Source organism: Macrobrachium nipponense, chromosome 12 (genome assembly GCF_015104395.2).
Source record: "Macrobrachium nipponense isolate FS-2020 chromosome 12, ASM1510439v2, whole genome shotgun sequence".
In the NCBI taxonomy this organism is placed as follows: Eukaryota; Metazoa; Arthropoda; class Malacostraca; order Decapoda; family Palaemonidae; genus Macrobrachium; species Macrobrachium nipponense.
In genome coordinates, this window is record NC_087205.1 from 102,055,937 (window position 1) to 102,072,913 (window position 16,977).

General features: G+C 38.0%; 1 protein-coding gene across 8 annotated transcripts in view; it reads right to left on the reverse strand.

The window, feature by feature from the left end:
- The window catches only part of LOC135224715 (inhibitory POU protein-like), a 169,589-nt gene that overhangs the window by 37,293 nt on the left and 115,319 nt on the right, over positions 1-16,977 (reverse strand). For all 8 annotated transcript variants that reach the window (XM_064264000.1, XM_064263999.1, XM_064264001.1 and 5 more), the window contains one exon: positions 15,340-15,561. In XM_064264000.1, the coding sequence (XP_064120070.1) occupies positions 15,340-15,561 (222 nt within the window). The remainder of the gene's footprint in view (positions 1-15,339; positions 15,562-16,977) is intronic.

The window sequence follows — 16,977 nt, forward strand, 5'->3', positions numbered from 1 at the left end:
CACAAAGCATTTTCTTGATCATATGTTCTCTGAAATAAGTGACAACTGCGGTCATTAAAATTCATCTATTCAGTAAATGTACGTGAATGAAATACTAGAGAAATGATTAAGTTGACACCGTGCAAAGTCAGTCTCTGTTACAATATTAATAAGACGTTGATCTATCTGCTTAGTTCCTTAACTGCTGAATATTTTAAAGCATATTGCACCTTAAAAGTTGTGTGTTGTTAATTAGCATTGCTACTCTGAACTGCTTTATTATTCTCGAATGTTCATGTCACAACTGCACATCTGTACAATGACGCTATGCAATAACCTCTAGAACGCTCGTTCTCGTAGATGGAATTTTGCTCCCCAACCTCACGCGAGATTTGTCAAGGCATCGACTCCCCCCCCCAAAAAAGTAAAAAAATAAAATAAAAGGTAAATAAAAGAGGAAAAGATGAATCATGGCATACGATGAAAACGAAAATCGAAATTCAATTTCTGAGACGACGTAATCACCTCTGTGCTCTGTGATACCTCAAGATTAAACGTCAGGAAAAAAAAAGGAACGGTGGGGTAGGGGCGTGTGGGGTACAAGGGTGGAGGGAAGGAGTGGGTTGGGGGATGGGAGGTGGTTGAAAAAAGAAATGGACTTCGGTTATGTATTTTATCGATACCGAGGGAATAGTATTTGCACAGGCTTCTCCTGCACACATAACCAACTCCCCGTTAACCCTTTCCCCCCTACCCCTAATAGGGTGGGAGGGGGAGGGTGGCTTCTACTCGTAATAATCATAATAGTGTATAAAATCCAATAACACAGAGGCAATGCCAGTTGGTGGAGTGACCAGAGCATAAGAGAGAGAGAGAGAGAGAGAGAGAGAGAGAGAGGTGGTGTGCGTGTGTGTGTGTGTGTGTGGCCTTTCCAGTAACACAGTAGAGACCTCGAATAATGTAAATAGACTGAACATACACCCCTACACACGCGAAGAAGGGGGACAGGGGGTTTGTTAAGAAGATAGGGAAGGAGTCGGCGGGGGGAGGTGGAGGAGGGGAGGGGATAGTCTTGCCTTGTCCTTATACCCTCTCTCTCTCTCTCTCTCTCTCTCTCTCTCTCTCTCTCTCTCTCTCTCTGTTTGTCTATGTGCCCCGCTTTTTGTCACGGTTCTTTTTTTATATTATATTTCAAGGGCTTCCATCTGTGCCATAGCTGCTGTTTATCCTGAAAAAAAGACTGACGTTCTTACTTTAATTATTTATTTATTTACACAGTTATGTATGTATTTATTTATGCGTTTTACTGTTCTTGCTTTTGTGAAATAATAAAGAAACGCATGGTATAGAAATGGTACTACCATTTTACAGAGCAACCTTTAAAAACTTATCATTTGTGATATAACTAATTCCCATTTTGTAGATAATTTCTCTCGCAACTTCATTTTTTTTGTAAGCCATTTCCATTACTCGAGCGTTGGTCATTTTTTGCCTTTGTATTATTATTATTATTTGTTTTCTGTATCCACCCACTGCTGTAGCAACCATGGCAATTCTCCCTTTCCGGAAAAAGTACAGAGGCAAGTAAGTCCCTTTATGGTGTAATGTTTGTTTACCTTCTATGATATTATACATTATTTACTCCGGGACATTTCTAGCATTGGTACCCGTTCTCGAATCTTCAAGAACAAATGATTTATTAACAATGGCTGCAGCGTTATGCACTCTACTTTTTCTTTTAGTTTCAAGTTTTCTTTTCGTCTTTCTCTTTTTCCAGGGTATTTATTGTTCTTTGTTTCGTACAAAATGTTGTCGTTTATTTGTTTTGGGGAACATGAATACAAAAATATTTTTGTGGTTTGCGTTTGATATATTCTTCATTCTGCCTATTATTATTATTATTATTATTATTATTTATTATTATTATTATTGATTATTATTATTATATTATTATTATAGTATTATATTATTATTATTATTATTAATTATGTAAGCTTAAAGCAGGTTCCCAATGTATTAAACCTTGATATGCACATTTTCATATTCAAGTTTCTTCTAATGCTTATAATAGAGCAAAAGAAAAAAAGTGAACTTAGAAATTTAATTTTTCTCATCGATGTATTTCTAAGTCTCTCTCTCTCTCTCTCTCTCTCTCTCTCTCTCTCTCTCTCTCTCTCTCTGGATTTTACTGTTTTCTAATTAAATATGCGTTTTGCCACAAATATATCTACAGATTCAAAGATTACCATATTTTTTCCTCTTCCAATGTTTCGACTTGACAAAATTTCTTGTAAACTCAAGTTAAAATCGTCCGTTATTATTATTATTTTATTATTATTATTATTATTATTATTATTATTATTATTATTATTATTAGTAGTAGTAGTAGTAGTATAGTGTAGTAGTAGTAGTAGAAGTAGTAGTAGACATGGATGGAAAGTTTTTTGCGTATGAATAATTATAAGAAAATTTTATCTTGAGAAAATAGAAGGGACCATCTTTCATCAAGTTTAATGACTGCTGGTGACTCGTCCTCTATCTATCTATCAATCAGTCATTTTAATATACATATATGTATATATATTCTGCATGTATGTATATATTATTATTATTATTATTATTATTATTATTATTATTATTATTATTATTATTATTATTATTATTATTATTATTATTCGGAAAGAAGTAATCTTAATCTTAATTCGAAGATGTTTCCTGAATGATATGACATCTTCCCATGTCGAATACTGCAGTTTTTGACCGTTTCGTTTATGATATTTTTATACATTCTTGGTGGTAATTAATTACTTTATCAGTGCAGGTTTCGCAGATATCACGAAACGTAACCCAACCGACTACGATGAATTTACAAAATTACCGGTAAATCTGGAGTATTCTGTTAAATTGATCATTTTTATTAAGGTAAGTCTCTGTTTACGCATATACCTTGTAGCGCATCCTCTTTTAAGTCAAATTGTTCATTGAGTAAGTCAGGCGTTAAAGGAAATACTTATATATAAAAATACACACACACACACACACACACATATATATATATATATATATAATATATATATATATATATATATATAATATATATATATGTACACATATATACGTATATACACAAATATGTATGTTTATATGTGTATGCATTTGCATGTAATATATATATGTGTGTGTATTTTTAAACATATTGCACACAGGTGAGTTTTAATAATTGTGCCTTTGACCCAATACAGTTTTAGTTCTGCTTAACATTTTTATATTCTTTTATTCTGATATGTCAAAAATATACTCCCCCACATTCCATTATTTATTTATTTATTTTTATTTATTATTTGCGCGCGCGCCTCAGCACCATTGTTTGTCGTCAATACTGGGGAAGAGAAGGCGTCAAGAAAGCGAATTACCATCGGAGGTGGTATTATCATTATTCATCGGCCACGTCTCTCTGGCGTCGCCGTGAACCTTCGTAGCACACCGGAACTGACCCAAACCCTCCTCATGCGTTGGGTAATAGTGTCGTAACACAAACAATATACATCACCTGATCGTCATTACCTCCTCCCCGAAACTGTTTGGCCAATGGTAACGATCGAAGGGCGATTGTTTGCCCACTGCCAACTTATTACCTTCTGGTCTTTGTTGGTTGGTCTTTTCTCCTTCTCAGTCGAGTCCTTCTTTTTTTTTTTTTTTTTTTTTTTTGCTAGCGCTGAACACGCAGAAAGAACAAAGCGAAAAAATCGTTGTCTGCAATGAAGGACTTCACATTCCTGTCTCTCTCTCTCTCTCTCTCTCTCTCTCTCTCTCTCTCGTCAGTCATCTGTTCAATCGTATTTTTCATAGCGAGTTCTCATGTGCAGGTTTTAATTTTCTTTTTTCTTTTTTTTTGTATCTATGATATGCATTTACTCGGTCTATCGGACATTCAATTTTTTATTGGTCAGTTACATATTGAATTTTTATATTTGATTGATTTATTCTTCTAGGTTTTAAGTATTTCGGATAGTTTGTATTTTTTCTTGAAAGTCTCGAAATTCAAAAAAAAGTCGAAATTCATGCATTTTTTTTTATTCTTCTTGTGACGGCTTTTGTCTATAGTCCACTCTCTTAAAACTTTGTTTATCCTATTAATCCAGGTTCCATTGTGCAAAAGCAACCAGCTTTGCTGCTGGAAAGATAAAGAACCCTTCCATTGCACTGCAATAAGAGATGCTTTAGTTTGGTTACTAATAAATCGTTATTTTGACATTTCATCGTTGATTTCCAAGATGTGAGACGCGATGCAAGGACTGAATGAACTTGTGAAGCTTAGAACATATTTCCCCATTAAATACAACATCCGAGGTGAAGGGAACACAGAGAACTTTCTTTTCCAAAATATAAAATCAAATGCAATTACCAATATGTATTGGTGTGTCCATAAAATTTTCATGTGATTTTACGAATTGTTGTGTTCCAGGCGTTCCCACACAAGCCCACCGCCGGCCTTACATGGTGACAGCACTTGTGTGTGTGTGTGTGTGTGTGTGTGTGTGTGCGCGTGTGTGTGTGTGTGTGTGCATAGACAGAGATGTATTTCTACTACATGGAACAAAACTGTGTTGCAACGCCGTTTAATTCTTCCAATATTCATCGCCAGCCCTTGCTTTTGTATCTGGACGGTGCCCTCTGCAGCCATCACCTCCCTGATACATTTTTGATTTCACGCCGAGGAGTCCGGTAAATAATATATTTTATGACTGCATTCAGCATTGATTTCTCGGCAAAGTGATCTGGTTTTTGAAGAATATTAGAATAAATGGACTGTCGATTCCCCCCGGTCATGGCATCTCGGTGCTTGTTCCACATCGATTGCGACGTCGTCAGACTGGAAGGACTCCTGGAAATGTTCCGGGAAGAAGGAAGGTTTCTCGAGGTGTGATGGCCTGCCTTCTTTCTTTCTTTCTTGCTTTCGGCTTCCGGCTCTCCTTCCTTTGTCCTTCGCTAGTGGCTGAAGTATGCTTTAGTCCTTCATTTAATCGGCCTGGGGTTCTTTACTGATGAACGTCCAGTACTTGGTGATAGCTCTTAGCCACTGTACAGTTTTATGCCAGGTAACGGACGGCGTCGACAGCAATGTAATTTTTTATGCACTCATTAAATTTTGAGATTGTCTCAAATTATTTCTTTCATATTATTGATTAATCTACTCCATCCAAAGTATATGACCACATGCACACAGAAACTAGAATGATCGGTATGGTCTTGACTTGCAACCTGGTGATAGAAGTTCACTCTCGACGTGGTTCGGAAGTCACGTCAAGCCGTTGGTCCCGTTGCTGAATAACCACTGGTTCCATGCAACGTAAAGACACCATACAAACAAACACAGAGACTAGAGAAGCAATGGAGGAACGTCGAAACTCTTCCCCCAAAAAGTATAATTCTCATACTCAGTGGCTTCCCTCACGAGGAATTAGACCGAGCATTGCGGACTTCCATTTTTCATAAGAATCTTAAACAAACAGTAATGTAGTTCTGTCGTAGCTCTGCTGTTCTGCCTCCTAATTCTTAATTACTATATATCTTTTTATGTTGTAGTCAACTTTGGATGATCACTTCAGGAATAACAATACAAATTCCTGATAGAAGACTTTAGTCTAAAGCAACGAACAGAATCCAGAGGATATGTTCCTGTACCTTGGACTCATTAGAGGACTTCCCATTAGAGTGTTGGTGTAGTGCCGTTAGTACATCTCACGTGGTGCACTGTAGGCTTTACTGAAGGATTTCAGCGTCCCCTTGGCCGCAGATGCGCCCAAATTTTAGGTTTTTGCCTCTGCCTCTATTTCCGCTTCCTTTCTTCAGTCTGGCTGTCCAACCTATTTTAGTGAGACTGAGGGATTTTTCTCCCCGATAGACCTTTAGATCCTTACTTTCTGGATCTGTATCTTGCTGTCCAACCACTCCAACTACCTCTTGTCACCGTGTCAAGCGCTGAACGGCTGAAAGTGCCCCAGCGCTTGGCATGACAGCCTAAAATTCAGAAATCAGATATTGAAAGACTCTAATAACTAATAATACTGTATTTAAGTTCTCTAGGGAAGCGTATAAAAACATACACATTCTGTAATCACCAGACCGACATGAGAGTACAGCAGCAGCCTTCTTCCAGAAGCCTAATGTTACATAAAAAAAAAAAAGTAGGACAATCTCACTTGGCTACTACCAGACGATTAGGCCTACGATAAAGTGGTCTTCGCTCCCGGAGCTTCGAGCTCGTCCGACTCCGAGGCCGAAGGAATTCGGCCATATTAAACGAAGTCAATAAACAAGCGAGTTGATTAGAGCGAGAACAGAAGTAGCAGTAATAGTAGATTATCGAAAAACGCTAATTATGGACTGCCAGTCGTTGCGACAATATAAAGAAACGAGTTCTCGCAGATCAGCAATCGCGTATAAGTATAAATCTTCAGGCAAACAATGGCGGGGAGGGGGGTGGGGGTGTAAGTTAAGAGGACCTTCCGTGCATGAAGGGCCGACACGTGCTTCTCACGCATTGAGGTTATTATTGGATTATTGTTCGTCCTTAGAGACTGATAATCCTTAGGAAAATTATGAACGTTACACGGGGGCTTAGGCGAAAACATTAGGTAAATTGGTTATTGGCAATGGCGTGTCGCACAATGGCTGTCCATGAATGAGGGGTTTGGGTGGTGAAGGAGTGTGCGTGTGTGTGTGTGTTTGTCTGTCTTAATTTGATAATCTTGAGGCGTACTATAAGAGAGAGAGAGAGCGCCTCAGTGGCGTTGTCGTTATGGTGTTGGCGTGCCACCTCGGAGGCCGCGAGTTCAATTCTCGGGCATACCATTGAGGAGTGAGAGATGTGTATTTCTGGTGATAGAGGTTCACTCTCGACGTGGTTCGGAAGTCACGTAAAACACCATACAAAAAATATAAGAGAGAGAGGAGAGAGAGAGAGAGAGTGGGAGAGAGGGAGAGAGAGAGAGAGAGAGAGTAAGAGAGAGTGGCATTTGCAGTGAAATACAAGAACGAAGGAAAATCGTGACATTTTCATAGTATTTAGCCTTTTTAGGAGGATATGGCTTATGTTTCCCAGTTAGAAAAACAAACGCCCTTACAAAATGGCTATTAGCCATCAAACATACACACTAATAAATATATATATAACAAAATGAATATATATGCTGGAAAAGGCATCAGTGTTAAATTAAACGCCTGGGAATCTTCTAGCCTTTTTGTAAGAAGGGAATGGGAGGAAATTCTGTAATGACTCCATGTTTTTATTTTTTTAATGACCATAATTTTTTTGAGCTTTTTTTTTTTTGAGCGCTTATTATTATTTATTTTTTTTTGAGCGCTTTTTTTTTTATTTTTTTTTTTTTTTTTTTTTTGATTTTTTTTTTTTTTTTTTTTTTTTTTTGAGCTTTTTTTTTTTTTTTTTTTTTTTTTTTTTTTTTTTAGCGCGTTTATACCCGTGGCTGTAAAACGCTGGATATGAATCCTCAGACATTTAGCTGCATGTTAGTATCCATTTATGCGCTGTAAGTGGAAGCTCTGAGTCTTTATTTCTCTCTCTCTCCCTTATATTTTTGCGCCTCCTTGTAGTTTACTGACGCTCGTATAAAAGAGATAGGAATGGTGTGTGTGTTTGTGTGTGTATGTGTAGTATGTGTATGTGCGTGTGTGTTAGTTGTGTTAGTGTAAGATGAGATTCTAGGGAATTTCGCTTTTTGCTTGAGTTACTGTTCTCTCTCTCTCTCTCTCTCTCTCTCTCTCTCTCTCTCTCATTTGTGTGTGTGTAAGATGATATGCTAAGGAATATCGCTGTATGTATATGAGTTACCTCTCTCTCTCTCTCTCTCGTCGTGTACGTGAATGTGGATTTATAATAAGATATACTAATGAATTTCGCTGTTGGCAAGTTGCTATTCCTCTCCTCTCCTCTCTCTCTCTCTCTCTCTCTCTCTCTCTCTCTCTCTCTCTGCCAAACCTGTAAACGCAAGATGGATGAATTCAGTGTCAAATTTATGCTCTCATCAGCTAAACCGCCGGGAAAAAAAAAACGCCAGGAAAGTATTAAACCTTAAAAACCACGGGTAATAAAAAAAAAAGAAAAAAAAACAGAGATAGATTAAAACGTATAGTAGTTAGCAGTAATTCCGAACGAGTATTCCCTCCGTCAGTAGCGCTTTGCAAATTCGGCCAATGAAAGGTGAGCGATGATGTTAATGACACAGCGAAGGCGCTGGTCTTTTTATCCGTGGGGAGACCTGACGCCAATTAAGGCCAATTACAGAGCGCCGCCATTTCATCTTAATTGGCCATGATTACTGACCCATAAAATCGAGAGGGGACTTGTCATTTCAACGGGTCGTTTATCTTCGGGCGGAATTTATTCGAACGGGATATAATTAGGCGGTTTCTTATCTGTGTGTGGGTGTGGGTTTGGGTTTGGGTGTGTCATGGGCGCGAATTAACTGCTGTTTGGTTCTTCGGACTTCACTTGGCACAAGATATACTGGAATCTCTTTGCACCGGATATACTGGAATCACTTGGCACTGGCTATACTGCAATCTCTTTGCACCGGATATACTGGAATTTCTTGGCACAGGATATACTGGAATCGCTTGGCACAGGCACCTGGAATCGTTGGCACTTGGATACTGCCAAAAGGAATCGCTTGGCACTTAGGATATACTTGCAATCGCTTTGCACAAGGATATACTGGCAATCGCTTGGCACAGGATATACTGGAATTCCCTTTGCGCCGGATTATACTTGGAATCACTTTGGCACCGGCCATACCTGCAATCTCTGCGCGGATATACTGGAATTGCTTGGCACGGATAAACTGGAATGCAATGTTAGGGATATACTGTGGAAGTTGGCACCGGATATATTGGAATTGCTTATTAACAGGATATACTGGAATCGCTTGGCACAGGATATACTGGAATTGCTTGGCACTGGATATACTGGAATCGCTTGTTACAGGATATACTGGAATCGCTTGCCACCGGATATACTGCAATCGCTTGGCACTGGATATACTGGAATTGTTTGGCACTGGATATACTGGAATTGTTTGGCACTGGATATACTGGAATCGCTTGGCACCGGATAAACTGGAATCGCTTATTATTAAAAATTAATAATAATAATAATAATAATAATAATAATAATAATAATAATAATAATAATAATAATAATAATAATATAAGCAGGAAGCAGACCTTCTCGGATATATATCTTATTAAAAAGAATGGCAGACTTAACTGAATTTATCTTATAAAGAATTTTCTCTGTGAGATAAATTCTTTGTTAGATAAATTCAGTTAGCTCTGCCATAGTAATAATAATAATAATAATAATAATAATAATAATAATAATAATAATAATATAATAATAAAAATAATAATTAATTAATTAAGAATAATAATAACAAAAAACTGTGTGATAGTTCATAATGGTATTTCAGTATAGGCATATGTGTCAGAGATGCTACGGTCATGATACTATTGTAGCTATTTGCAGTCTGCATTTATACGTGCATAATTTGGTATATATATTTCTTTTCAGTAAAACATTCTCTCTCTCTCTCTCTCTCTCTCTCTCTCTCTCTCTCTCTCTACTCTCTCTCTCTCTATATATATCTATATATATTATATATATATATAATATAATATATATAATATATATATAATATAATATATATACATACATATATAAATGTATAAATATTACATATACACATACTCATCTAAATTACAGCTCGTATACACGAGCGTCCCGTTCTTTAATGAATAGATATATATTTATATATATATATATATATTATATATATATATATATATATATATATATATATATATATATATTATATATACATGGCACATCACATGTACAAAACGTGCGTGTACTACTGCCTACGGAAACGGGCCAAGAGATAAAATGATTAGTGCTTCAGAATATGTGTGATACGCACTGATAAAGAGTTAGGGTTAAGTCGTTCGAAGTGTGTGTGTGTGTGTGTGTGTGTGTGTGTGGAAAGACTGACTGTCTCTCATTGGCACCATCGAGCCCTTTCTTCTTTCTTTCTTTCTTTCTTTCTTTCTTTCTCTTTCATTTTCTTCTTTTTTACCTGCGTCGTTAATGCAAATGAACAGGACACGCGACGAAGCTCTTAAGAAGACTTCCTTACCTGCCCGAGTCACTCTCCCTTGGAAAATTACTATTCGTCATTAAAACGGAATTTGCCCGAAGGATAACTTTTGTAACGAGTTGCACGCATTCGGAGACGGACGAATATATACTTGGAATACTTATATTTTAATTGATACACTGTTCTCCGCAAGTGAATGCTCGTGCGGAAGGTGTATATTCTTAGATACGAGACGCTCGCTTTCTCGAAAGTGATTTGATTTTTTTTTCTCCTAAGTCGAAAGGTGAATAATTTGAATCCACCAATGGCTAACAGTTCTGTCATTACCTACCTTCAAGCGAAGATGCAATGAATCACTGCCCTAATGTTGTATGCATCTGATGAATAGTGCTTATTGGAAATTGTAAAAACCGGGCTTTTATGCAGCCTGTAGAGAGAGAGAGAGAGAGAGAGAGAGAGAGAGAGAGAGAGAGAGAGAGAGAGAGAGACTTATGGTTCCCAATCAAAATAGCTGAAACACGTAAATATCATTGATCTCGCGGAACCTCAACATGATTTGCAATAATTCCATATTTGTTTATCTGATTAAATATTCCATTTAATTAAAAGCAATCGAGTCATGCTTATGTCCGGGTCATTCCAGGAGTGGTGGATCACTCACTGAGCGCACGTTGACATTGAAAAGGGAGAGAATTGTTGTTGAAATTGTTATAGCTTCAATTAGCAATCGTGGCACTGATGAAAAAAGTGAGGGGGCCAATTCATTGGTCGTACATACATACGTACATACATACCTGCACACACAAACACAATATATATGTATATTTATGTATTATGTATAAGTATATAATATATACATATATACTTATACATATGTATGTATAAGTATATATATCAATTAAGGGATCCACAGTAATATCCTTGTTTATCTAGATATAATATATTAATGGAAATATATACATAAATATATTATATCTAGATAAACAAGGATATTACTGGTGGATCTCTATTGATTTCTTTAGAAGCACGATACAGTGTTTTATATATATATATATATATATATATATATATATATATATTATATATATATATATATATATAGAAAGAGAGAGAGAGAGAGAGAGAGAGAGAGACGGAGGAGAGAGAGAGAGAGAGAGAGAGGAAGAGAGAGAGAGAGAACTTCTTTAAGTCGTGGGGCGGGGTAGTTGTTTTTATGAAATATATATTGGGCGAGTTAAAACATTTCTTACACGCATTTGCAAGTACTAAAAAAAAAAATGGGTTGACTAGCATATTCTGAAGTCGGAGAAGTCTAATGTGAACAGATTCTGTGTCTATCTCTGTGTCTCTCTCTTCTTTCTTTCGGTATCAACGCTAAAAGAGGGCATTATTCTCTCTCTAAATGTAACATTTATATATATTATATATATATATATATATATATATATATATATATATATAATATATATATATATATAATATAATGTGTGTGGTGTAATGCCTTGACAGTTCCTTCTGATACCTTGCTCTGCGGTTTCTTTTGTTGTATCGTGATTTAAACACCATAGGACCCCCATCTCCCCTCCCCCCTCACCCCTAACCGCCCTTCCCATCCGTCCACCCACTTCCCCTATGAATTTGGTTATTATCATTGTTTTCTAATTTTTCACGAAATCATAATCCCTGTCGTGAAACGATTGGAGATATTGTACGGCTATGAAAAATTGTATTATTATTTATTATTATTATTATTATTATTATTATTATTATTATTATTATTATTATTTCTTGACGTTAGTGGAATGCGCGCTAGAAAGTTTATTTCACTAATTTATGAGAAGAAAATACATCGTATTAAGTATAACAGTCAAATTATAATTTTTGTCACAAAAGACAGTTCTCAACTCTTGATATATATATATATATATATATATATATATATATATAATTATATATATATATATATATATATATATATATATATATACTATATATATATATATATATATATATATACATAATATATAAGAAATATCTGATAAGCGTCACATATATAATCTCACATAACAAACTGCGAAACTTTCTTTTATATAGTTTCCATCTCTACGCTTTATATACAAATCACAAGAATACCCGACGGACGGAAAAATTTAGGACTTATTAATTTTGTTTTAAATTTTTTTTTATATTTAAAAAGCAAAAGAAAATGAGAAGTCATTCCCCCATTGATCCTTCTCCAGGCTTTTGAGTATCCTACGCTGTTGCGAAAGCTCGACCTCTTTTCCTTCTCCTTTCTTCCATTGTGCCTACCCCTCCCCCTCGCCTCCCTCCCCTCCCCTCTGAGTGTGTGTGTGTGTGTGTGTCTTACCCTACCCCTCCTCCTCCTCCCCCTCCCCCTCCCCCCCCCTAGAGAGGGACTCCCCTACCCAGACCACTCATTCCCGAGACTGAAAATGCAAATATTTAGATATAATAATTTCCACTTCTTTTGTTTGCTACCTGTGTAGAATTTTATTTAATAACATTATTTCTGACTCCGGCATGCTCTCTCTCTCTCTCTCTCTCTCTCTCTCTCTCTCTCTCTCTCTCTCTCCTCCTTTTTCCTCTTTCCATTCCCGCAGGGAAAGAGGACAGAGTATATATATACAGTGAAACAATGGCATGTTTACACGCCCAGCGCAACAAAAAACAATTGTTTGAGCTCGTTGGCACAAAATAACGGATCTCTAATAACAATGCTTAAAATCCATTTTCTTCTCCCCCCATTCAGTTCATGCGGTGGGGTGGGTGGGTGAGTGGGAAGAAGAATAAGAAGAAAAAAAAAACACACATTATGGGGTGAATGTATGTAATAACTGCGTTATGGTTTGTTGTTGTTGTGTTTGATGTTACTGGGTTATGTTCTTGATAAATTTCGTTGTGGGTTCTGCCCTCACTGCTGGTGCCTTCATTGATTGATAATAATAATAATAATAATAATAATAATAATAATAACAGCGGCACAAGATCAGGCCCTAAGAACCAGATATGTTCAAAAAACGATAGAAGGAAATAACATCTCTCCCATATGTAGGAAGTGCAATACGAAAAATGAAACCCGATAAAACCACCACCCACATAGCAAGCGAATGCCCGGCACTTGCACAGAACCAGTACAAAAAGAGGTATGATTCAGTGGCAAAATCCCTCCACTGAAGCCTGTGCAAGAAACATCAGCTACCTTGCAGTAATAAGTGGTACGAGCACCAACCTGAGGAGTGATAGAAAACGATCAGGCAAAGATCCTCTGGACTATGGTATCAGAACAGGATAGGGTGATACGTGCAAATAGACCAGACGTGACGTTGATTGACAAAGTCAAGAAGAAAGTATCACTCATTGATGTCGCAATACCATGGACACCAGAGTTGAAAGAGAAAGAGAGAAAAAATGGATAAGTATCAAGATCTGAAAATAGAAATAAGAAGGATATGGGATATGCCAGTGGAAATCGTACCCATAATCATAGCACTATAGGCACGATCCCAAGATCCCTGAAAAGGAATCTAGAAATATAGACGCTGAAGTAGCTCCAGGACTCATGCAGAAGAGTGTGATCCTAGAAACGGCGCACATAGTAAGAAAAGTGATGGACTCCTAAGGAGGCAGGAAACATGACACATCCAGCCTCCAATAATAATAATAATAATAATAATAATAATAATAATAATAATAATAATAATAATAATAATAATAATAATGAAAAAGATCTTAGAAATTAAAGAATCCACCCGAAGTTTTGTTCTCAGATAAATTCGTGTCTGCGAGAGAGAGAGAGAGAGAGAGAGAGAGAGAGAGAGAGAGAGAGAGAGAGAGAGAGATTATGATTAGGAGGAAAGGTTAAACATGGCCGGTGATCAGCGGGTATGGTGATCCCTAATTACTGTAACCGCAAACACTGGCCGTTGTTATAATGTTATGATTCCGAAGGCGACGCCGAGGGGAGATGGAAAAGTCACCTGGGGGTGGGGGGGATGGGGGGTAGAGGAGGGAAAGGAATGAGGGGATGGGGTGGGGGATTAATTTGACTGGGAGTGGGATGCTGTAGGTGGGGAAGTGGGATTACTAGAATTAATGTAGGCGTATTGATGAGAGAGAGAGAGAGAGAGAGAGAGAGAGAGAGAGAGAGAAGAGGACTTACGATTATAATTTGAAATTACATTCTTCTTTTTTTTTTTTTTACATTAAGCATCTCCCGATATAAATTAGAAAGTCGATAAAGAAACCTTCAATATTATAATCGTAGGCTTCCTGGAAATCTAATCTCTCTCTCTCTCTCTCTCTCTCTCTCTCTCTCTCTCTCTCTCTCTCTCTCTCATTTACGCTTGGACGGATCTTCTCCACCTTCTGTGATTACGCCAACCATACTTTTGATTGCAAACACCTCTGTTATCTTTCCAGATTTCATCACCTGGAAATGTGATTATTATTTGGAAATCTTAAATTATGCTGAAATTTTAAACAGAAATAATTTTTTTTTTTGCATGAAATTCTGAGCCTTACTCTTCAAACACATCTACGTTCATCTACGGAGGCTGTTTCTTTCACTGTTTCGTTCAGTATTACACCAGAAGTGTGCTGTGTATCTTGAACTGCTCTTTTCAAATCTGAACTATATAAAATTATGGATATTTTTTTATCATTCTTATTAATAGTTATAATTATAAAAGTATAAGCGTAGTGTATCACGCGTTCATATGGATATTGTACTTGCCTTTGTTAATATATTTTTCTAATGTACATTGGACTTCAAGACACCTGCTCCTTTTCATTTCTCAGTTTTACTTAAGCTTATATTATCCACTTATTTTAAGTAAGGTGTTACAGGTAGCAGCCCAAAGATACTACCTAAAGGTGGCCCTTATTTTTTTTTAACCGATGGCAACATATATTTATATATATATATATATATATATATATATATATATATATATATATATATATATAAAGTAAATCCTTTCTAACGCTTCTTTTGTTCCCAATCCCTTAATGATTATAATTCCTCTCTTCCTCTCTCTATTCCACGGCTTTGATAGTCTCTTTGCCTGCGTTTTCCGAAGTGACTTCATTCCCTGGATTAGCGACGAGGAAAAAGAATGGAGGGGGAGGAGGAGTAGAAAAAAAAAGAAGTAGATCCCTTTCCACGTACCTGGTTGGTCCTGGAGATCGGCGGCGTGTGAGGTGTCGTGGCCATTCCAGGGTGGTACATCATGTCGTGCTTGAGTTGAGGCAGCGTTCCCGGGGGCTGTCCGTGGCCATGCTTCGAGATATCGACGGCTGCGAGGGCCTCGGCGCGGCTCAAGAGGCCGTCGTCCAGCCCGGCTCCGAAGAGCTGGGTCTGAGGCGCGAGTGGAAGGGGCTTATAATCTTCCTGCGGAGGAGAGGAGAGAAGAGACCGGGTTGTAAAGAAAGTCTTTTAAAAAGTGAGCGCCGCCCCCCCCCCTCTGGAAGGGGGGTACAACAACAACAAAACAACAACAACAACAACAAAAACAACAACAAGATGGGATCTTGAGATCATCTGACTAGCACCATGCTTTTACTACCATCGTCTTTTGATGTCGTTTTCACGAGTCATTTCCTGAAACCCGATTTATCCAAAGGTATGAAGTCATTTGCTTTGGATGAATAAATCTTGCACATAGGAAGGTGGGATTTTCCGTTCATTTGGTCAGAACATTTAGCTTTTCATTTAACCAACCAACTTTTACAGTCAGAAAAGTTAATGTTTTGCCTCTTTTAACCAATCAGTTTTACGGTCAGAAAAGTGAATGTTTTGCCGGTAGGTTTAATTCCAAACAGCACTGGAATACCACGACGTGGATTGTCTATACCTGGTTGCCCAATCATTACTTTTCAAAAGCAGTCAGAGTCTCCTTCCTCCCTCCCTTCCTTCCTACCTAAAAGAAATAGGCAAAGACGATACGGAGCAGTTAAGAGTGGGAGCACGAAAAGTCATCTTTTACTCCTCAGACGAGGAAGAAGAAGGAAAAGAGGGGAGGAGGAGGAGGAGGAGGAGGAGGAGGAGGAGGAGAAACTCAAAGGCCATAACACATAACGATAAAAAGGACCGCTGCCAAGATGTAATAGCACCTCCCCTTCAGATACAACCATTTCCCCCACCCCCTACACTCTACCCTATACCCCCCGGCCTATCTCTACCTCCGCACCTCGTGGCGGCACCCCACCGTACCCCCGACCCCATTCCCAACACACACACACACACACACACTCACACACACTCCTTCAGACGCCTCCTGAAGGCATACGAAACGTTAAGAGACTCGGAGAAAAATGGCGTCGACCGTGTGATACGTCCTGGTCAAGTCGTACCTTCTCCTCGTCCTGCTCCTTTAGCGCTGGCTGTTTCGCGCCATTCCATTCCAGGCACGATTTTCCCGCGTTCAACGTACAGCGACGCCAAAACCTCCGGCCTCCTCTTGCATTTTGAACAGGGGGAGGGGAAGGGGCTTGGCGGGAAGGGGGTGGGAGAGGGGTGGTGATGATGATGATGATGATAGACCCTTCCCTCTCCTTCTCCTGCTCCCCTCCCCCCTCTCTGCCACCTCCTCCTTCCTACTCACCCCCTCCTCCTCTCTTTCCCGAAGCTGCCAGGGCGATTTACGTATTTTTTTCTTTTATGATTGTTATTTGGTAAGGTAGTGGTTGAGGGTCATCTTTTATGGAGGCGAGGTGTTGCAACTTTATATAGAGCGTAACTTTCATCTCTTTTATCCTTCATCTTTTTTTATAATATACTTTATCGTGTCGCTTCCTGTCTTCCTTC